The sequence below is a fragment of the Poecilia formosa genome, unplaced genomic scaffold (assembly GCF_000485575.1).
Source record: "Poecilia formosa unplaced genomic scaffold, Poecilia_formosa-5.1.2 Scaffold61, whole genome shotgun sequence".
Taxonomy (NCBI): domain Eukaryota; kingdom Metazoa; phylum Chordata; class Actinopteri; order Cyprinodontiformes; family Poeciliidae; genus Poecilia; species Poecilia formosa.
Genome location: NW_006800000.1, coordinates 2,282,335 through 2,306,138, shown reverse-complemented (window position 1 = coordinate 2,306,138; position 23,804 = coordinate 2,282,335). Strand labels below are relative to the sequence as shown.

General features: G+C 36.5%; 1 protein-coding gene across 3 annotated transcripts in view; it reads left to right on the top strand.

Annotated features, from left to right (window-relative positions):
* Window positions 1-23,804, top strand: part of galnt18b (UDP-N-acetyl-alpha-D-galactosamine:polypeptide N-acetylgalactosaminyltransferase 18b) — a 91,053-nt gene that overhangs the window by 52,711 nt on the left and 14,538 nt on the right. For all 3 annotated transcript variants that reach the window (XM_007554112.2, XM_016672491.1, XM_007554113.2), the window contains 4 exons: window positions 1,463-1,646; window positions 4,268-4,465; window positions 4,631-4,745; window positions 19,798-19,983. In XM_007554112.2, the coding sequence (XP_007554174.1) occupies window positions 1,463-1,646; window positions 4,268-4,465; window positions 4,631-4,745; window positions 19,798-19,983 (683 nt within the window). The remainder of the gene's footprint in view (window positions 1-1,462; window positions 1,647-4,267; window positions 4,466-4,630; window positions 4,746-19,797; window positions 19,984-23,804) is intronic.

Genomic DNA, 23,804 nt, shown 5'->3' with positions numbered 1-23,804 from the left:
GTTTGTGCAGATGCCTGGCTACCCGGATGACTGGGTTCGGGCTTTCTTTGCATAGGGGACTAGGTCGGAAAGTTCGATGGCCTGCTTCACACCCAGTGCCTCTTTCAGCCTGAGGGCTGCTGTTGCTGTGCTTTACTGCCAACTTATCTCTTTTTAAGGCTGTTCTGTGGGGGTGCCTGGTATGTGTCTGACTGGGGCTGCTGTCGCATTTATGACTGAAGGCTACCTGCTCTTTGCTGCTCTTGGGTAATGAGTGCTGCAGGCTTCCTGCCTTTCTCACCACTCTTAACTTTGCAACTTCAAGTGACAAGTTCATACACACACCCTTCCACTGGCACAAACATGCATCCACACACCCACAAATCCATGCAAATAAGCTAACTGGTTGTGGGTTATACCAATATGTCAGTCATTCAATTAAAATATTTGTCTTGAGACATTGTTTTTATGCAAGGCAGCAAGCTGCTCCTTAAGGTATGCCTGAAATGCCAAGACAGAAAACATGAAGAACAAGGAGTTGATGTCCCATAAACTTTATTTTGTTCTGAACATTTAGAGCCACGCAAAATGACCATTTTCAATACTTTGGCATATAGGCACAATAGTAAACAGCTTGATGGTAATGACATCCAGTGAACTTTGGGTTAAAGTTAAACTAACATACATGTTTCTGGAAGGAAAGCAGAGTAACTGCTGAAAATTCATAGTTACAAGAGGAGCATAAGCAAAGTACATCTTTAAAGACCATCCATAGATGCAAAGACCTTCCAGATGTGATACAACAGTGCTGGTGCTCCACTTTACAGCTGGTGCTCTCTACCATAAAGCATGGATTTCATTAATGGATATATTTAATTTTCTGTAATGAGAAAAAGCCGCTTTCTTATTTGTGGAAGAAATCATAACGACCTTCAATTATATACAAATGTTCAACTAATGGTATATCTTGAAAAATCCTGATATGTATTAATACCAAATAAAATGGAAAGTTTAATCCACTATTGTAGTTCATTACATTTCCAAGAAAAAAAACCCCCACAAATGCTGATTTTGCTCCACTAACATTCAGTGTGACCTCATCTTGCAGGGTATGATTCATCAAACTGTATGAGTCAGGTAGTAATGAAGATAAACTTTTAATATGGACATCTGCCATGTGTTGAAAAGGATTGCAGGCTGACACTCAATATTGCAGAGACCCTGTGACGGCTGTTAAACCCCATGGAAGTCAGCAGTCTGCTCAAGCTGCTCCCTATTTGGTCCACTGATCAAAGCAATGAAGCATGAGTGCCTTTGGCCTCTGCCCATTGAAAAACTGCCCACTGGAGGAGAACATGATGATGTCTTGTGGGTGGTTTGCTTGAGGCAACTCTCACTTTACTCACCTAATCCTGAAGGGAATATTCAAAAGCTCTGCTGATATTGATGCAAAATGCATTCTGTCTGTTTGCTTTGTTTGCAGATGAGCTCAAGGAAAAACTGCAGGACTTTGTGTTGGAAACAAACAGTCAGCGTCCAGGATTCATAAAGATAGTGCGGCACACCAGGCAGGAGGGGCTGATCCGGTCCAGAGTGAGTGGATGGAGGGCTGCCACTGCCCCAGTTGTTGCTCTATTTGATGCCCACGTTGAGTTCAATGTCGGCTGGTGAGTCACTCACAAATGCAGCATGAAGTGATATTAGCTAGGTTTAACAGATGGGCACAAGTTTAAAGTCATTTAACAGATGGGCACAAGTTCTTCAGTCATTTAAAGTCAGTTTATTCTGGAAATTTAGAATAATGTTTCATTAAATCTTGAGTAGATTAATGTAATGCTAAAAAGTTAGCATTGCATATAAAATGTAATAACTGATAACTGACTGTAAGGCTGAGAAATTTAATTTCTCCTTTTTAATTTCTCAAGCAACCCAATAACTAAAATATGTCTGTATGTACATTGTATTTGTTACATTATTGTGTATGCTATTGTCTGTAATTCTTGGTATCCATAATGTTCTAAATATGTATGTTTACTTTGCACTATTATGACACACACACTTAAACTTGCACACACACACTTAAGCCAATTTGTGCTATACGGAAACCTTCAACCTGATGCATAAACTACAAAAATAAAACAAAATGCAGGTGAATCCCTTGAGCTGGTAATTATCAAGAATAAGTTTGCAGTGAAGTACCATGCCGCTAATCCATTCTTCATACTTTGCATTCATATGCATGTTTTTAAAGCAATCTGAATAAAAAAGGGATTAAGACACTGACTGTTGTCACTGTTAGTTATGGTTTCTTACTATGTAAACATGGGTTTAAAACAACGGTCTTACCTATGTATAAAATGCATGTATACTATTTTTGTTCAAAGTTGTATGTCAGCTTGAGACAAGGAATTGGATTTGTGGAAACTGTTTTAAACTTCTGGCATACAGATAACATTTTCTCAAGACAAACACGGGAAAACTGAAACCACATTTAAACTGTTCAGCTCTGTTTTTTCTGGTCATTACAACACAAAGGTGTGTGACCTGTTATACAGGCAGCGAGTTTATCTGTCACAAAACAAACATGGGTTTCAGCCTGGTGTTGTACTTGTTTCAACTGATGCACTTTTCTGCCTTTCATTTGTAATTCAAGTGTTTCTGTAAAACCTTCTGGAATATTTCCTCTGAAAAGCGAGACTCGGTTTCTTCTATTATAATATGCAGTGGTACTTTGAACCTGTTTTTTTTTTTTTTTTTTTGTTTTTTTTTTGTTTTTTTTTTTACATTTATTTAGGAGCGGTTTTACTTGATTCACAATAACAATATCAAATACATTTGCATTTCTTTAAAAAAAAAAAAACCTGTTGTAACAGTGTAGCCCGTAGAGAATGTTTTTGTGATATATATAGACCCCTAACTAATCTGACATTAGGAAATTAGGAGAAAAAAATTTTACCATCAAAGAAATTGCAAATGGTTTGGACAGTTCCTAAATTCCTACAAGTGTTGCTTAACCAAGATGTTACTCAGCACAATGTGAGTTATACCCATTACTGTGGCAGAAATTAATCATTTTACCTAAAATGTCAATCTATTGATAATATTTTTTGAACCACATTAATATTCTTTTAAGTTCATTATGCTGCAATAAAAATAGCAGACATAAGTAGCTTGTTTTCTCAAGTGCTTTAATACTAATGGTTCACTGTAAAAGTTGTTAGCTTTGTGTTCCACATGGCTAATAAATAAATTGTTCACACCAATACAAATTTTGTAATTTTCTCTAATGTATCTGTTGTATTGTTTTCTCTTTCAAATCTACAAACTGTGACAATAGAAAACATCTATATTCAACATGTTGAATACCTATTCATAACGTATAGTATAATGCCAACTGTATTGGATGACTTGCTTTTACGCGCACATTAACTTTAACGACATCCTAGTTTTAGTATGAAACCTTTAACATGATATTTGCCCACCTTTTGCAGTTGCAACAGATTCAACTACAAAGGGATGGCAAAGGATTTATACATGGTTTAGAAGTTATGGGAATTTTTGATCACTGTTCCAATAGACCATTTACCAATTGTAACATAAACTACCCAAAATGTCTTGGTAATGGTTCACGGCTCATTCACAAGCTCAACTCTTGAGAAACCGTCCCACACTACAGTCTGCTCTGCACCAAACTTCACGCTTTTACACCATGCGGTCAGGCAAATGCCGTTCTTTTTGCAACTCAATTGCAATTGGCTATAGAGTCCTGTGGTGGCACGCTTTATACCTTCAGCCGACCCTTTGCCTTGCACTTGTTGATGAAAGACTTAGATACAAGTGCTCAGTCATGGAAACACATCAGCCTCTTCATGTACTGTTCCTGTACTAATCTGAAGCTATTAACTCTGCAGACAGCTGATGGCCTCTGTGCACTATTTACCTCTGCATCTGCTGACCCCTCTGTCTCTCCACTTTGTGTTGCTTTCATTCACAACTGTATCTTATTTGTTGTAATACTACCATATCTACATTATCTAGTTGTGAAGAGATTTCTTGACTGAACTTGAACAGGTGGGATCCTGTCCTGGTTCGACAGTGGAATTCATGTAGCTCCTGAGAGTGACCCTTCCTTTCATAAATCTTTACAGAAGATATCCTTTTTATAAGTAGATATCATTTTTTCCCCCCAGATTTTATTGGAAATCATTTTGGAAACATGTTCAATGGAGAGTAAGGTTGTCAAACTAAATGCAAATGATGAAATTAAGATTTTTCTCCATGTTGTCAGGGCTGAACCAATACTGCTGAGAATTAAAGAGGACAGAACACGGATAATCTCCCCATCGTTTGACAACATCAAGTATGACACGTTTGAGATTGAAGAGTACCCACTGTCCGCCCAGGGCTTTGACTGGGAACTCTGGTGCCGCTACCTCAATCCACCCAAGACCTGGTGGCACAGGGGCAACAAAAGTGCCCCAATCCAGTAAGTAAAATAATCCAGCTGCACAGTTATATGTTTGACATTAAATTACTAAATGTCAGTAATCTACAAATACTAGATTGTGATCTTTAACATTATTACATATATATTTTTGGGGGGGTCCTTACTGTCATGGAACAAAACTGATCTTCATTGTAAATGTTTCAGGAGCCCAGCTCTGATTGGCTGCTTTGTGGTGGACAGACTGTACTTTGAGGAGATTGGTCTGCTGGATGAAGGCATGGAGGTGTATGGGGGAGAAAATGTGGAGCTGGGCATCAGGGTGAGTAATGCCTCTGGCCATGAAGTCCATTGTTTATTCAGGAAATGTGAGGGAAAAATATTACAGTGGCTGTAAAAGTGGAAAGCTCCAGGCTTCACCTTTTTTCCATAAAACCATAAAAGTACAGGATGCATGGTATTTTATTAAAGTGGTGTGGCATGTGTATTCAAAGCAGTATTTTGGTGGTGTTGCAGTGTGTTAAAAAATGTGTGCTTTTTACAGAGTGGTGCTGTCATTGCTGGGCATTTCTAAATTCCTAAACTAGTTGAAAGCACTTTAGTTTGTCACAAAAAATGTCTGCCTTTGAGTCTGAATCAATTTTAGGAGGGATTCACACCACAGCTGGCTTGATCTTTGGCTTATCCACAAAGCTCCTGTGACATAAATTTCAGCGTCTGTTCCTGCCTACAAGAATCCTTTAGGTCTCTTTGTGTTGCAACTGAATGCAGCCTCGGTTTTAGTGACAATGCTGAGTCTGCACAACAATGACAATAAAAACCCCATTGTGAAGGTGATAAAAAGGACACAACAGACAAGGAATCAAATCTGCAGCAGCACACTTCTTTTTAAAGAAACACCAGATTTAAAAGAAATACAAATATTTGATCATTTATCACTTTTGAACATCATGAATTAAAAAGCTTTCCCAAATCTGTGGTCAGATATCACTCAAAAACACCTTTTTCCCCCCCTGGTATACTGCTCTATTATTTCCGCCTACAGTGCTGTCATGGCAACCGCAAGCCCATGAATGAATCCGTCCAATTGATCTCAAAATGCTATGAACACATGCAGGCTTATGCATGTCTGTAATTTTCCAACAGTTTGTCCACGTGTAGCTGGGGAGTTATGTTAGTCATTATCTATTTTAGCGTATATAGATATTTACTGCAGAAGATAAGCTGGTTGGGCAGTTTCAGAAAACCCCAGCCTCCAAATTGTAACAAGGTAGACGTCATCCCAGATATTATTTAAAAGGTAACTCATGATTCTTCAGAGAGATTGTTAGAAACCAGTGAAATAGTCACCTTGACTTTGCAGATCACATGTTTTAACGACTTGGCCCAACACTTCTAAAATAGTCAACACAGCAGAAGACATAATCCTTTAGCTACTCAGAAGGCATTGTGACATACCTTCTTACTTGTGTAGTTTTAGCAAGAACAAAAAAATCAATACTGATTGATTCCGAATCACCTTCCCCCCGATGATCCGTCTGTAGAGACTTGTCAGCATTAAAGACTGTGTTACTTTTTATAATGCTGGACAGAGCAGACAGATGTACCCTCTCCATAATTTCCACCATATCATTATGTTATACACCATCAGCTTTTGTGTGAACCACAAAAATACACAGTGTGTGTTTATAATAGCAGTATGACACACAGAAGGGTCAGAGCATTAGCTGTCCTTCTCAAGGATTGGTAAAAGTAGCTCACCGCAAAGTTACAAAGACCATTATATGAACTAATAGCCTTTTCAATAAAAGCAAGAGAGGAGTGCCTTTTTCTGTTCCTACTGGACTATACTGTGGAAAGGAACTTCAGAGCAGGATGCCAAATGTGGATTTATCCATCGTAGCTAATAACAGAGATCCAATTAGCAGAACAGAAGGAAGACTAATCCCAGAAATCATTTAGCTGCCGTGTTTGGATTTTTGTTCACAGTTTTAAAACAGAGCACATTCGTCAAATGTTGCGTAACATCACTTTAGTTCAAAACCTTTGTTAGGATTAATTTTGTGCTGACATTTACAAACTATAATTAACCCAACTGCTTTACTGAGTTGCTATTTAGGTAGGTAGGTAGAATTATTGTCTTTGTATAACATTACAATGACATTTTGTCGGCAGCATGTCTGACTACAAGACACTGCAAAATTGGTCACAGTAATAAAAATGTGGCTGAAAAGCAGGCATACTTTAAGGCAAATATGGATTTAAAGTTAGGCCTATATATTTTAGACCCAAGATTTGAAATCCCAGAAAGAGGTAGTCCACAACCTTGCACCTGTTGTTCTGTGTTGCAATTTCACATATCACAGTGAAATTACAGATTTACCTCCTAAAGGTTCTGAAATAGGTTGTTTATAAATATTTATCTTAATCAGGTATTCTGAAGAGGAGCATTATCTAAATCAGTCAGGATAAAATGCTCTGAGGTTCAGGGTTGGGAACCACTGCGATGGAGCACCAGCAGAGTTTGCCCGCCTGCAGCACACTGGTCATGGCCCCCAGACTGACTGCCAACACAGGGCTGGCTCTCATGGTGTCCTCAGAGATGCATTTGAACAAGGCCAGCAGCTACAGTCCTTGGCCGCAACTTTATGAGGTTCAGCGGTAAAACGGTTAAAATAAGCCCTGGTTTTCTTTTTATGTTTTCGCTTTGTGGAAAAATTATATTGTGATACCAATATCTGTTAGTTTTATTGGATTCTCTGGGGTATCTAGTGAAATACTGTGGATTCTTTTATGCTGCTTTTACGTGCTAGACGAGATAAATCCAGTTGTAGAGTTATAGTTTCACCAAATAAACAGTGTCCTTGGTTATCTGGACATTGTTTGGTTAACCAAAAGCCATGCAAGCTGTTTTGTGCGGTTAAAAAGAAAAAGAAAAACCTTGAAAATAGAGACCTCATCTGACTGTTGAATCAGGCAGGCTCCTGACGGCCACAGGCTCTGTGCGGAAACTCTATGACCCACAAGTAGTCCTTTAGCCTTAGAGCACAGTGCTCTGATTGGATGGAAGGGAATCATAAGATCTTCATGATGAGATGGAGCCTGGTTATTGTACACTTTTTAGGTACGAAGAAGAATTTTAAATTACTTCTGTATTGTACAGGGAGTCACAGAAATATTGCCTCTTTTATTCATTTTTGCCAATATTTCAGCTGCTGCAATTTGGATGAGCTGAAGATTTCTTTGAGAGATTTTGGGACATCCAGGTAATAATGCATTGCAGCAATCAAGCCTTGAGGCAAAAACGGTATGAACTAGATTTTCAGCATCATTCTGAGGCAATATGCAATGTTCTCCATTCCTCTGCCTCCTCAAAGGCTGGATCTGTACAGAGTTTGAGATTTAAAGCTTCCAAAGGGTGCATGGTAACATGGACATGCATGCACAATTGGACAGCTTATCCAGTTTAAGGGAAATATAAGATCAGTTTTCTTCTGCCAGAAATGGTGAATGTTTGTAAGGAATTTTCCAGTTTTCAGCAGTCACTCACCGTTGAGAAGAACATTTAATTTTCCGTAATGATCCGCACTCTGTTTAGTTTTCTTAAACAGAAAAAAAAATATGCCTCTCATGACTAAGTCTTCATGTCAACACATTTAACCAAAACAGTGGTGTCATTAACAACTGAAAGTTAGTGTCAGTGATTGGGTTCACAGCCATGTCAGAGTTTATTTAAAGCTTCCAACTTATGCATCCCTGGGATTTAGATTTCTTATACTTCCTGAGATTACACATGCATACATCTGGATATTGTGTATTTATTTTGCTGTGCAAATGCACAGCTGCAGTTCTTGCTCATGGCAGGTTTTTGTTCCACTTTGTTGACTTTTCATGTATAATTTAAAAATGCTAACAGAAAACAGAAGTTTGCTCGATGTTGCCCTGATCCTACGAATCTCTTCTATGGAGCAAGTAAATGTTTTAAAATCATTCTTGTGACAAACATTCTGCAGCATGTCCATGAAATAGGTAATTTGCAGAAACTGTTAGGTTTGTGCAATTATCGACAAAAACACAAAAATGAAAAGAAGAAAAAAAAAAAACACATCTGACCAGTACACAGACTAGTACAAAACTGCACATACAGACATGGTATGACCAAAACAACTAAACTTTGTTATACTTATTCTTTTCATAAAAATAAGAGTATTTTTCAGAAATATAATTTATTGTGTTGTAGAATGCTAATAGTTGGTTGATTTAAGGACGAAGCAAACATTAGAATGAAGAATTTTTTCTTTCTTTCGTCATGTGGAATCACACAAATAAGCTAAGATAAATGCACAAAACAGAATACACTCGCAAAACTGTAGCCTTTAGCACCTTTCAGACTTTTAGAGGTGACCAGAGCAATAAAGTCTCTCAGCTATTATCTGTTTTCAGGAAACCCAGTGGCAATACTGGAAGCGTGGTGATGTCCATCTCCTCTAAAGTCATGGACATCTTATACGTACCCATATTGATCCAGTGGATGCAGCAAAATTGTGATGATAGCTTCCTGCTGCAATAGCCTGAAATAGAGTCCTGGTAAATGTAATCGGTGTCCAGGATGAATCACACCGCAGTGTTTCGGTTACAACATAAATCTGAAATGTCTCTTTGAGTTCTGGCTGTCTGTATGTGTTGAAATTGTTCTTTGAAAGCCTAACGTAATCATACCTCAAACCAAACATGCAAGTTTATCTGAGGTGGTCCTGCAACATAATCTGTAGAGAATGCATCTAAAATTACCTCAGGACCTTGAAACGAAATTATAATTAAAGAAATTTCCCCAAACACCCGTGAATCCTGAATATTGCACTGTTGAAGACAGCCTGGGACAATGCATCAAAACAAGAGCAAAGCAAATCTCCCTCTGAGGTTTTCTTGAAAAATGAGGATCATTGAGACAACTATTATCTAGCAGGCTTTATGCACATTACTTATGGAAATGGGAACAAAACACCATAACTGTCGTCATCATAATGATTTACACTGACGGTTTCTGATGAAAACTCATCAATCAATTAGTATTAGCTCTAAATCAAGCATGTTCCAAAAATTGTAGTAATTAATATATTGTTCATTCAAAAACCATCATAACCGACAGAGTTTGGTCAGTGTTAATAACACTTTACCACAGCAATCTCCACTTATGTCTAAGTCTCAAGTTTTCAACTTCAGTATTCATAATAGAAAAGATGAATAGGAATAATCATCTATTTGTTAACTCAGACCTAACATCTACAGTACCTTAAATATAATTACTGTCACTGAAAATCAATTTCAAGTAAACAATCTGGGCATCTTTACCTTTCTCTGCATTGATGTTTTGACTTTCTCCTTTGAGCACAGAAAAACGGCTTTAGGTTATCATTAAAGGTGAATAACTAAGTGTTAGACCACAGACTCAGGCTATAATTGTAGAACAGCACTGATGGAGTTTCATGACCCCTGGACTGCAGAAAATCCATCGTCTCCCACTATGTAATCTCAGACCAACAGCTCAATCAATAAGACAGTCTTTTGTCTAACAGGTGATGTGAATAGTGATGGGACTCTGGTACAGAATGAAAACTATCATGCGGTGCCTCTTGCTGGTAATATACTATTGAAATATGATTCAGTACTGGGAAATAAAAATAGTTCACAGTGTAGCCAGCAAGATACTCATTTTTATGGTTTCCTTTTTATCTATGTGACATTTTAAAATGTTATTTTTTGCTGCAATATTGGCAGGCAATCTACATTTTAGCAAGCAGCAGTCTACTTGGATTCGATCGGCCCCATTACTCAGTTTCGAAATGGATTTATGGATTATTTTCATTACCTTCAAAGGATTACATGGTGCAGCTGCAAAACTCGCATAACTGACTTTTTCACAGGCTATAATACCTTCTATATTATTGAATTTATTTATGAAACCAAGAGATATAAAATATAAAAAGCCACATCTCTACATTTCTTATAGCGTTTCAAATTTAATTTGACTTTTTCAAAGAGCTCTAGGTACTGTTTCATAGAATCACATAAAATATACCCAGAAATTGTTTAATTTATACTAACAAACAATCTGCAAATGTTAATCTCTGAAAATTCACAAATCTAAGAACAAGGAGCAGACTTATTTTTGTGTGACTTTGGTTCCCCTGCTTTGTCTGAAATACTATTTCAGTTCCTCCAGTATAACCTCAAACAGAAAACAAATCTGAGATAGAAGGGAGTAGATAATACATAGCATTTTTAAGGAGACTTTTTTTATTTGTACAGCTGTAGTTTAGTTAATCCACAGCAATATCAATGCTGTTTTTAGTGCTACAGGTTTCTGTAACACAGAATCCATCAAATGATCAGCTGCAAATCTTCAAGACTGGCTACAAATCAAAATATTGCTTGCTGATGAGATTGTCCACCTGATGTTTTTCAGTCACTTTGTTTAATTACTTTGTTGTATTTTAACTGCGATCCAGAAAACTGTCTCTCAAACACCTAACGCAGCACTGTCTCAAACACTTACAGACGGCACATTTAAAAACTGCTTGGCTGTGCTTTGTTCGTTTTATCAGTTCATGTATTTTCTGACTCAAAACTCTGATGTGCAGTCGTCATTGAAGAAATGCTTAAAGAGGTTTTGCTTTCTTAAATTATAGGCGAGCGTCAGTATAGAAGGGCTTCTCTGAATTATTTGAAGCCCCTGACGGTTTGTCACTGGATTAGCATGTAAATAGAAGACAGGCTAGTAAAATGTGTGAAACTTTTCACTTTAAAGGATTCCTGTGTACAACAATGAGTAAAAATTTAAACAGAAATGGGAATTTTTATCTGCCGCTTTTTTCCAGCAAAACTGAGCAAGACGTGATTTCAGTTTGAAGTTTTTTTTTTTTTTTTTTTTTTTTTTTGGAAGATGCACCTTACCAAGCGTCTCCTGGGATTTTCTCAGCACAGATACTCAGAGATATTCACAATATCTGAATATAAATTGAGTAATTTCCCTCCGGAGTTTAAATCCCTCTGCACGAACCATGACAGGATGTTTTGGTCTGATGTAGACCACCTTTGTTTTGAATACCTTCATGAAAGTTTTCTGGGGCATAATTACCACAACCCAAATAACTATGTTAAATGAACCAATCAAGAACACTTTTCCAAAGTACTCTAAAATGTGGATAGATAAATGCAATATTTACAGATCTATTCATAATTCAACAATTCTGTGTGAATTTTCTCTCTGCTGTCCATATGGAATACTGCAGCCTTGTCTTCCATGATTTACATTTGTTTATTTATTCATTTGTTCTTCATTATTTATTTATTTCCAAGGGTGGCATTCAAAATCCAGTGGGGATCGAGCAAAAAAGAAAAAACCCAAAAAGATGCACATATGGATTGGTGTTTAAAATAAGATCCACATTCTGTTCCAGCCTAATTCGGTTTCTTACATCAGTTTCTCTGCTGCAGTTTTTCCCTCCTGCCTTTCACACAGGAGCAGCCTTTCTAAGTACACTTACACATTGAGTTTTCAAGACACTTGGCAGCATCTTACCACACAACCCTTGTGAATTTAGACTGTACTTTCTCCCCATGTCATCCAAGAAGTGTCCGTACCATCTGCTGCAGGACTCTGAAGTTGGTTTTCTGTGACTTTAGCTGCATGTAATTAATCTCTTTTGGGATTTATTGGTGCATATTAACCCGAATTTCATATGAGCTGATAAAAACCTGAACATTATAAATTCTTTATTTTCTGTCTACCATCTATTGCTCTGCTGCTTTATAGTTTGAGATGAAATAGTGAAAAGGAGTTATAAGTATTTCAAAAGATTTGGACCAGAATCAAATTTTAGATTTTTGTTGTGTTTGTCTTTACTTTTATATATCAAAAGCAACAAGTTCAGCTTTAAACAATATTCGGTAAAAAAAAAAAAACGGTGGAAGCTAGAAACCATTAAAACCAGAAACGTTGACAAATTCTGACATAGCAAATATTTTAATGTACTTTTTAAATAAATATGTAAATACATACTTCAGTTGGAATTTTATTACCATTATTACATAAATAAGACTGTAGAAACTAAGAACAGCCTCTACAGAGGAGATGCCTGGTTAGTGTGTGCTGTGAGTAAGTGGATTTTAAAAACTTTAAGCCATTTAAAGTTTGGGTAATCTTTTTATGTTAATTAAAGACCCAAGCGAGTAAGAGGGATGATAACCTATATTCCCTCAACCTTTATTGAAACTTGAGAATCACTCATCATTTTCTCATTAGTGTCTTCATTTATTAGATAAGAAGTCTTGAAAAGTTTTACATTATTAACAAATCAGATCTAGGAAAACAGAACCCAAGTTCTTTTACGTAGAATGTTGTACATAGTGGGGTTTTTTTTTAATACTTAAATATCCTGAAATTATGATAATCAAGTATACAAAACAATTTACAAAATACCCAGCAGATATTTCGAAGTCTTGACATAATCAAGTCTTTACATTCTTGTACAAAAACAATTAATTCTGAGGACAAGTGATGAAAGAAGCGTGCCGTAGTGGGTTGGCTGCCATAGAGATTTTTTATGAACTATAAAGTAAGATTAGATTTGATTTCAAAGTAATTCATGATTGCTTAGAGAACTTGACGGTGTAACTTCACAAATTTCTGTAAATTGTCTATGTATTTTCACTGTAATACAGGAGGCTGTCACTGTGAGATGAAAGTAATGGTCATGGGGCTTTCAGCAGAATAGCTCCTCCTGATCCCCTCCAGGAAGACGTCACAGCTGAACAGCATGCCAGGCCAGATGTAGCTTTTATGAAGGGAAAACAAAAAGGAAAACATAAAATAAATGATTGGGCAGAGTGAGGAACGGTCAGTTTTGTCCTCCAACAGCCTAAAGCAACATAACTGCACTAGTCAGGATGACATAAGCCACAGAGGAATGTTTTTTTTAGCCTCGTCTTAACTATATGACTGCTACTTCTCTGTGTTATGATCCTGACTTATTACTACTTTTGTTTTCCTTTATGTTTCTGCATTATCATTTCTTTATTGTTTATTTGCTATCTTGACATTTTAGGGTTAGGGGTTAGGCTTAGTTTTTTTTTTTTTCTGTGTGAATGTAACCTAATAGATCTTCCACTTTTAGAAACTGTAGGAACTGACAGTCTGAGAATCAAGTGCTCTCAGACTGCTCTCAGTGTTTTCTTCTCTCTATGGTTTAGGGTAATATTATTTAGCATGTGGTTTATAGTCAAATAAGAAACAATTCTCCAGCTTTCTTGAAATGCAATAAAGTCCTCATTCTTATGTTTCAAGTAGCTTATTTTTTCCTGTTAGCATTTCTGAACAAAGCTAAACAAAACTGTTGTTCCCAATGAAAGGCTTTGTGAGATTCCGTCATAGATCATGGCCACAGAAATACATGCATGGTGGAGATAATGTTTTCCTATTTACTTTCACAAAATTGAGTTAGCTGGGAAAAGGCATTACATTTCCCTTCAGATAATGAAAATTATGATTATTATCTGGTTCAGATAAAGGATGGTGTAGTCAGACTGAGGCAGTACTAGCTGCCTGCACTGCTTTGAGTTGTGCATCAGGCAGCAAAATATTATTCAGTGTTTTGACTTTAATGCTAACATTAGTTTTGATATGAATTATTTTACTACTGAAAAACTTTAAAGTCAAGTGAATTAAAAAATATTAGGATGTTTTCACAAGACTTTTAAGTTTCTCGGGGGGCAGAAAATGATTTGCTAAAGACTGTGCAGAAAAAAAAAAGTCAAACACTTCTAAGAATGGTTGTAAGCAGCATCATGGAGAAGCATTGTTGTGATGACACCCTGAAGGGGAATGACAGAAAGGGTAGAAACTTCTTAAAGAGACAGAGGCTAGTTTCAAGGCTTATGGCTATAATTCGAAGTCAAATTTCCTCTAGATTGTGGTTTGTATATGTATATAGCATTTCTATGCTATATATTTACATAAATATGGTGCATATTTTGCACATAGCACCATAAAATGGTGCTATGTGCTTGGAACATACATAGTGCTGTCCCTTAAATGTGAACGCAGTGCTTCATGATGGATCTCTTCTTTAAGAACAATGTTTTTCTCTGGTATTATACTGAATTTGTCCTATTTTTGACAGATGCCATCTAAAACAGTTTACTCATCAGAAATCCAGGGTACTTGCTTGATGAGTTTGACAAGCATTCAAAATGAAAAGCATATTTGAATAGGATAGATACAACAACCTTTAAGTTGTTGTATCTATCCTAAAAGTCTCATAATTCTGACTGAAAACAAATCTCTGTTGTTTTGCTTTTAAGTAGTTTAAATGAAAACATCCGCATTTGAAAAACCACTTTTGTCACACAAAACATTCACATTTGCACACATTCTGTGCTTCTTATTTATTCTATGCAAGGGAAACACTTTTCCTGCAATCACACACCATGTTAATATCAGAACAACTGTTTTTGCAACATACATGGTTAGCCCCTTTGATAGTGTGTGTATATGACTATTATTCATTGTTTTGTGGTGATGTTTTTATGTTTTCAGGAAAATTGTGAAAAACTTAGCTAAGGGAAAATAAAAAGAATAAGGTTTATTAAGTGTTGCACAGAAGTTTCTACTATTTTGTGCCATTTAACCAATGCTCACTTAGTTTTCACTAAAGAACCAGAAAGAAAAACCTTCAGCATTAGCTTCATTCACAAATCCTTCACTGGAAGTTTCTAGGCAATCAGCCTCTGTATGTGCAGACATGGTTTGGCTATTTTTAAATTAAGTATCAGGCATAATTTTAAAGGAGTATCTCTCTTTATTTATCTGTTCATATTTTGTATCATCTAGGGTATAAGTGTCCAATTCTCAAAAGGCTTGTGCTGTTTGCACCAAGCAGGCTGTTCTCCAGAAAGTTGTTCATAATTCATGAGTGTAAACAGCAATTTTTAATAAAGCAACCTGCACTGCTAACTTTACATGGATGTCACAGAGTATAAAGTTTACCCTTCCTACCAATGCCTGAGTTGTTGCACAGTATTTTGCAAATCTACAAATTGTTAAAACGTTACATAAAATATTGTTTTAGCACAAACCTTATAATTATAGTACATGCCAATAGATAGTGTGTGACCCCCAGAATAATTTAAGATAACCAAACTAACACTGCAGAGCTTATGCTGAGCACAGTTTTTGCTTTCGGGGAGAAGGAAAGACCCGATCTTGGGGAAAGAGCATGGAGTGAGTGCAATACTAAGCAATGATGGCCAAGAAAAAGAAGTGGTTTGACAGTTTACAGATTAGCACAGCTCATATTCCTGGAAACTACATGCAATAATTGAAAAATCTGGTACATGTTTATTTAAAGTTAACAGCCCTTGAAGGAACCATTGCAGTATCATTTACAGTCAGCAGCTCTGCTTTACAGACATTGACATTGGAACATTGGGAAATATTTTATTTCATTCTTATTCAATTTTTATTTGTTGGTGCAGGAAATGCTGGGAGAAAAAGCAAGAACTGCGTTTCAGCGATAAGAGTGCAGATGTTCTCTATGTATCATGCTGCTTAGACAAATCTGTTTAGCACACCATGCTGTTCCTGTCGCAGAATGACTTAGATCAGTTTGATTAACACAATCTCCCACCTCACACTCTCCAGTGATTCGGTCACTGGAGAGTGATTTACAACATAGAGTTTATGACACACTGTCTCTGACTCTGTTGCTCAACAGATAAGATTGTTGCTTTTGGGGCTTCAGATTGGTAACCGATCCTAGAGACGGCTCCTGGAGAAGGGAGGGGTATTTTGGGATCACGTCTCGTAATTCAAACCCTGTTACTCCTTTTAACAAAGGAGACAAATCCAGCACTTTGCATTCTGTATGCTGTCTGTTGTCTTTTTCTTTTCTCCTCTCTGGTTTAGGACTGCAAATAAACAGACTTTAAAAGGGACGTATTAGGGACTTGTGATCTGCTCTATGACCAGTGATTTCTCAGCCTAGGACTGTAGGTAACTGATTAGGATTGATAATACGCTTATAATTGCTTGTAATATCACACATTTAAGTTATTTTTCCAGTTTTTAGAAGAACCTCTAAGCTGGAACATTAAGCTTACTTCCAAAAAAATGTTTTTCATTCTTTCTAACTTTTCTGCCCATTTAACTTGTGGCTGAATGTTAACTTACTTTAGCTGAAAAAAGATGACCATCTTAGTATTGGGAGAGCAGACACAAAAAATGAGCAAGAATTGGAGCTAACAGTCAATTTGGGTGAATCAGCTCCACCTGGTTTTGCTTCTTTCTCCACCTGGTTTTGCTTCTTTCATTGCAAAGAAAGAAGAAATGTTTTCCCAAAATACATTTGGGAAAACATTTTGTTTAAGGGGATGGGAGAGAATGGCTTGAAGGTGGAACAGAAGGTGTGGTGTCTCTCCATGTTTCATGTACATTTTTACAAAGAAGTGTTTTTGCTCTTGTGATTGAGATTGGTTCATTGCGGTGGAGTCGGAGAGACTCGGAGGACGGACCTGACTCCTAATGAAACAAAGCAGACTCAAACATCCGCTGGAGGAGGGAAAGCGGTGGTTTCATTGAACACAGTGTGGCTGAAATATGCTTCCATCCCTAAATGACACGAAGCAAGTGTCTGTAATTGTGTTTACACATCTTGTCGGCTATTTGACAGCATGGAAATTGAGAAAATTGTCACACTGAAGACTGCGTATTAGGAAAGTGTCCTATAATTGTTTTGCTGCAGCATTGTTTTTCGCTCACTAGCACATAGGAAAACAGATTGCATGAGTCAAGATGCAAATTAGATGGTGTGTTTGATTGTTCAAATGCAACTGTTGGGAATGGTGATATAAGGCTGCTGTGCTTTGACTGCAGCTAGTGAAAATTATGACAGACTCAGATTTGCTGTCTTGACAGCAATGCTTTATTATTGTAATGAATTTAGGGAACAAAAACTGAAGGCAGTTCACGGATATCCATCAAGCAAAAGCTCTTAGGCAGACATGAAATGTGACTCAGAACAATAGAAGGATCATTTTTGCACCATTGCGTTAAAGATACAAATTACCAACTTTTGATAAATGGAAAAATATTTCAAGATGAAAACGTGTTAAAACTAGGCAAAAGATTGCATAAGCCTTTCAAGCAATTTGATTTCTTGAGCTTTTTTCAAATCCAATATTTTTGTACCTCTGGTATCTCAGTATAATATTCATCAGCCAATGAACTATTTAGATAAAGCTTTTGAATTGAACATCTCAAAAATGTTCTTATGCAACGTTATGAAATCTGTTGCTGATTCCCATTACTGGTAGTACCAATAAATCTGACTTTCATAGTTATAAATGTGTCTTATCCAAAGGTTTCTTGACTTATTAAGACAGCATCCATGTCATTCACTCGAGATTTTCCTTTTTACTTTCAGTTTTGAAAAAAAAAATTTTATTAATGTTTGACTCATTTTTGTTGTAGTCAATCTATGGCTCTAAAGCTACAGCCGCATAGCCGTGTATAAACTATAACCTGGGAAAAAAATAATGCATTGCATGAATACCCTTCTAAACAGCAATTTTCCATCTGAATCATTGATAAAACAAAAAATAAATTGCAAAGGAAAAATATACAAAGAGAGACTGCCTCCTACCTCCAGTATTAGATCAGACTGTTTCCCTTTTTATTTTCTGCCTGTATTTACTCGGACATCAGCACAACCGTATGTGTTGCATGGACATCAAGAAATGTGTTTGCTTCATTAAAAAGAGATATAATTAAAATATCTGTAAAAACATACACTCTTCCTTTATGAATACTGTATTTGGCTCTACCACTGGTTTATACCTAAAACCGCTCAGAAAACTGAAAGAAATACCCATTTCTAATCATTTGATTTTTATTTATTGTGTTTGGTGATTAGGTTTTATTTGTTTCAAGAAGGTATGAAAAATACAGTAACACTAATATTAGCAAAAAATAGTATAATTTTGTCCTTGCTGGTAGATATTACTACTTTAATCCAACAAATATAAGTACACATCAATCAGCTTGTAGTCTGAGAAGTAATCTCGGTTACTTAACCGGCTTTCATGACTATTTTTACTCTTGAAAGGCTTTCCAGTGTCTCATGAATAATCCCCAAATCAAACCAACAGTTTACCTCACATGTGATGTTTGTTCTTTGCCTCTGATGATGCTGATTTGCACTAAATGCTGTTGGTTACTTTGTTTTGGATGGTAATGAGAGGAAGGAATTTTCTGCACACAGAAAAGCCTCAGTGATGATATTAACCGTATTCATCTGAAACATAGGAGGTCGCGTTGGGAAAGTGTTGAGCTCAGCACACACAAGTGATTTCCAAGTACCCTTTACCGTCTCTACAAGTAAAATCATCCTTGATGAGCCCGGATAGAGCTGATCAAAGGGGTTAAAAGCTTCTTCATAGCTTTCTGTGAACCGTTTTAAGTGACCATTTAGATTCTTTAAATACTAATCAAGAGCTTTGTGATCCTCCTGATTAATTATCTGACTTGGCTCCCTCCAAGTTTTAATATTTATATTTTAAAGAAGGTTTTCTAATGTTTATTAGAAAGTGATTAAATGCATTTGACTGGGTTGCTGAAGTATGTAACAATGTAGTAAAAGATAATGTAATTATTTTATGTGGGTTTTCGTAAAGAGGTAACCAACCAAACTGTTGTCTGATTGCATATTAACTGAAAGTGCTTGGAGCATTTTTCACACTAGGAATGCATAATAATATGCATATTAATTCACATAATATTCCAAAAAAACAAAACTTCTTAAAATCTTATTGAAAGAAATATTAGTTGAAGACACCACAGGTGTGTAAAGTTGCAGAGACTTCTTCCTTGTGTTTCCTTAACGTCCCAGAGAGATTTATTATGTAAAGAGTTAGTGGTATTGTCTTTTCCTTGTCTGCACTGGGATTATTTACATTCTCCAGCACAAAGCCTCCCTCTTCACAGGCAGGGCCGTGGCGGGAGTCCGAGGTGATGAAGGGCAGCTGCTTGTCAACCAGTGCGTGCTTTAAGCAGTCCAGGCATGCTTCCACTGTTGACACTGAGTGGCACACTGAGTTAAAAGACATCCCTGAACTGCATTTACAACAAAGCAACAATCAAGCTTTGAGTCTGATGTTAGTTCCTGAAGATATACATGTGTATATATATTTCTACCAACAACAGTAAATCTAAAACTTTCTTGCATAAACTTAGTGATTTTCAGTTTTTCTTAGGGTTAAATAAAAACATCCTGAGGTTCCCTACACTGACTTTTCTTTATATGATCTTTCCATACCAGGTGTGGCAGTGTGGTGGCAGTGTGGAGGTCCTGCCTTGTGCTCGTATTGCCCACATCGAACGCGCTCATAAGCCGTACACAGAGGATCTGACGTCTCACGTTCGGCGAAACGCCCTCAGGGTAGCCGAGGTCTGGATGGATGAGTTCAAAAGTCACGTCTACATGGCTTGGAATGTCCCCATTGAGGTGAGTGATTGTGTTAATCTGGTTTTCATTTTATTGATATTTCAACATGTGCGCTGGAGTCCGTACAGGTTGTGGGAGTGGCTCAGGAACATGGAGCCTTCTACGAGGAAATATTTTCATTCCCATTACTTATGACTAAAAGTCATATTTGAATTGTAAAGCGAGAACAATTGCAAACTAAAAAGATTGCAAATTACTAAAATGATGGCCATCTTTGTATCACAACTGTGGACGTTTGTGTTGCCTATTAAATGCTAAGAAAGAAGAGATGTTGAACAGAAAGGGTGAAAACAAAATAGTAGCTGCAGCTCGATCTGGGTGAATTTTCCCAGCTAAAATTAGATGTGAGTAGCAATAAAATGATTTTACTCTAATGTCACATCTTGTTGGTTGGGGAAATGGGATTCAACCTGGAGCAGTCAATATTTATTACTGGGGGAGTAAATAAAGTCATTCTCTAAATCCACAAAAAATTGTGAATTACTTCAAATTTTATTGGAATTTAAAATTTAACAAAATGAGATCACCAATTAATGAAAATATTTAGTCTCAGTCCTATTTAAAAACTTTTATATATGGCCTTGCAAGGTTACATTGTACAACATTCGGATGAGTGCAACCTCAGAAGGTTGTGTAACATAAAAGTTTTGAGATCATCATGAGGATAAGAATGTGATGAACCTGATGTTTTACAAAACTGTCTCTAATTATCTGCAGGCGGAAAGTGATGCTTGTGTACTTTGTACAAATAAAATATGTAAGTGGAATATATGCCAAGTAACAGTTTGTTTCTTACTGACAAGCTCTGACATTGGTATGTGCAAAGCTATCTGCACTTTCAAGTGAGGAAATCTGGAAGGATTTAATTTTGAAATTTTGGAAATGAGTAGAAATTATTTGGTTCCAGTGCATTTTGTTCTGAAGAACTAAAGAAAGAAGCAAACGTTTGACCTTTGGTACGAGATGAAAAAATGTCCTCCATCTAGCTCTTCAATAGGATAATAACATATAATGCATTTTCAGTTTTGAAATACCAAAGTTTTTTTCCTGTTTTTTTTTTTTTTAGTTGATCCTATTTATCTGGATGTACTATTTGAAATAATTTTCATGTTTAAATTTGTAAACTAGTTTCCACCAGATTAAATGTTTTATCACAGGATTATTTTCTGCAATTATATTCTTTAAAGGAATATTATGATATGATATGAAATTACTTTTCTAAACAGATTCCATCATGTCATTATTTACTAAACAAAGATGTAGTCAAAGTGGAAAACAATATTAAAAACTAAGCACAACCCATATTCGCTACCTTATTTCCTGTATTATTATGTGATGCTCCTGGTGCAGAAAACACACAAAGTAATTCAATCATACAAGGATATGAAGTTTAAGATTAAAGATAGCCTTTAATATCATCCCAAAACCCCACAGACAGAACTATCATTTCTCCAAGGTAATAAATGCAAAGCAGTGGTAATGTGGCAGTACACCAGTAAAGACAAAACATGGATTACATCAGTTTATTTTATTAAACCACCAAATTCAACTAGAAATGTTATCTTCTGTGAAAACCAGAAGCAACAACCCTGAATGTGTTAGATTTTGCATTCATCACATGTCCTTTGTGAGCCATCTGTTATGGCATTCCACAGTTTTTATGGGCAGCATAATCATCCAGTGCATGCATGCCTTTTTCTTCTTTTTTTTTTTTCCCAAACGTCAAATCTAAACTGGCTAAAAGGTTTGAAAAGTCAAATACTTCAACAAATTGTGTGGATAGGCTATAGTGCGAGCTGTAATGTCAGCAAACAAAACGTCATTGAATAATATTGCCACAGCTCTTGTTTAGTTTGTAAACTACTGATCTTTTTTGGATTTTATGTTTCTGTAACCTTAAACAATTAGTCTTGGTTTTAAAAAATAGACCCGCATGTATGAATATACTGAGTAAAATACCAAAAACGGCTCAATTAAACTGGAGCAATAAGTTACAAACTCTTTTCTGCTGCCACATCCTCTGAGGGTCACAGGTTGAGAGCTATCAGTTCTCTTCCAATTTCAGATGTTTTCTTCAAAAAGGCCCCTGACACCTCTTAAAGACCCTCATGAAACGATTTCTCTGTTGCTGCCAGAGTGCTCTGAATTAGATTCGTGCTACAGAATAGATAGATTCTTAATATGATGCAATGAAATGATCTAAACTTGGGCAATAAAGAAATCTATGCTGGAGGCTGATAATGAAACTTAGATGAAGAAGGGAAGGAAACTGGATTAAAGCTGTGACTTGGTTGAAAACTAGTTCGTATTTTTCCAAAAGCTAAAGTTAATTTAATAAACCGAGATATTCCTAATTTAATTTAATCACATAAAGTTTAATTTAGTGAATATTTAAGATTGTATGTGGCAATAGCAATCCACATTTAAAAACAAATCCTTGTTATCCCAGCTTTAGTTGTGCTCAACAGCTTAATATTTATTTATTTATTATGTTTTTAGAATACATAGGTGGTGGGGGTTTTTTAATCATAAGCTGGATTTAGTCATAACAAAAATTCTCCCAATGTTTTGAATTTCGCATGCCCTCAAGGGGAAGTTAAATGTTTGCTGGCTGAGTCTTTTTTCCTCTTCCTAATTTGTTTGATTATGTAAATCTATTTTATAAATAGACGAATTGAACATCTGCAGGCAATTCATTCAGTCAATAACAAGGCATTTAACAGAGACTAAACTCAAGAAGCATAAAATGTAGCCCCGGCTACGGTCCCATGGACTAACTACACACAAAACTCGTCTGTGTTAATTGAGAGCACAAATATCCGCAGTGTTCATCTGAAGTTTGCACCCATCTGAGGTCACGTTTGTACAGCTCAGAGCATCAGAAAGCTTTGTCAGCAACATTTACACCCACTTTAGTTTGACTCAACACAGAACAACAAGCGATTGCGGAATGAAAAATGAATCCTTTAATAAAAAGGAGAAAGAGTAAAAGCCACAGCTAAATCCACTTTCAACTTAACGCACATGGCAATTATATGCTAAGCCTAATTAAAGTGTTCTCATTCCAATTAAAGAGCCTCGAAAGAGTCCTCAAGTGTTATATTCAGTCTGGAGTAGGTAATTTCTGGAGGATGAGCAAAATAGCAAAGTTTCTCTGACATAGCACCTACATGTCAAACAAAAATTTCAAAGGACATTGGAGCATCTCCATTACGGTCTGTCCCTCACTAGGATCGTTAATACGGACAGGATGCTGGGCCCATATTAACGGACTCAAATAAACCCAGATTTTTTTTCAAATGAAAATTTAATTAAAAAAAACATACTGAAACCCAAAAGTTTAGTTGATTATTGTGCTATTCATACACATCTATTTATACTGAGGCATTTTATTTTTACTTTCTTAAATAGGCAACCTTTTGGATTTAGGTAATGCTGTCAAAAGACACACACCTACTGTATATCCACGTTCGTATAAACAAAGAATAAAATGCAGGTCACACCGTAACTAATATGTAGTTCCGGTATCTGACAAAACTCTGACCAGAGCTGCACAGTTTCTTACTTCTTTTATTGCATGCCAATTCGTCTGAGAGATGTGGTGCTCGCGGGACTGCCGAATCAAGTTCATTCTGCTCCAAAGGTTGACAGATATGATCCTGCCGTTGTTCACAATTAATCTCATAATTACGGTCCTCCATACTGCGCATGTTCACCGGTCCATTTGGTGGTTCAGATGCTGTTTGTAGTTTGCAGTGGCGTAAATCATGGGCCATGCAAGGAATCAAGGAAGAGAGTCATATTGTTTTTCCTCATTGCTG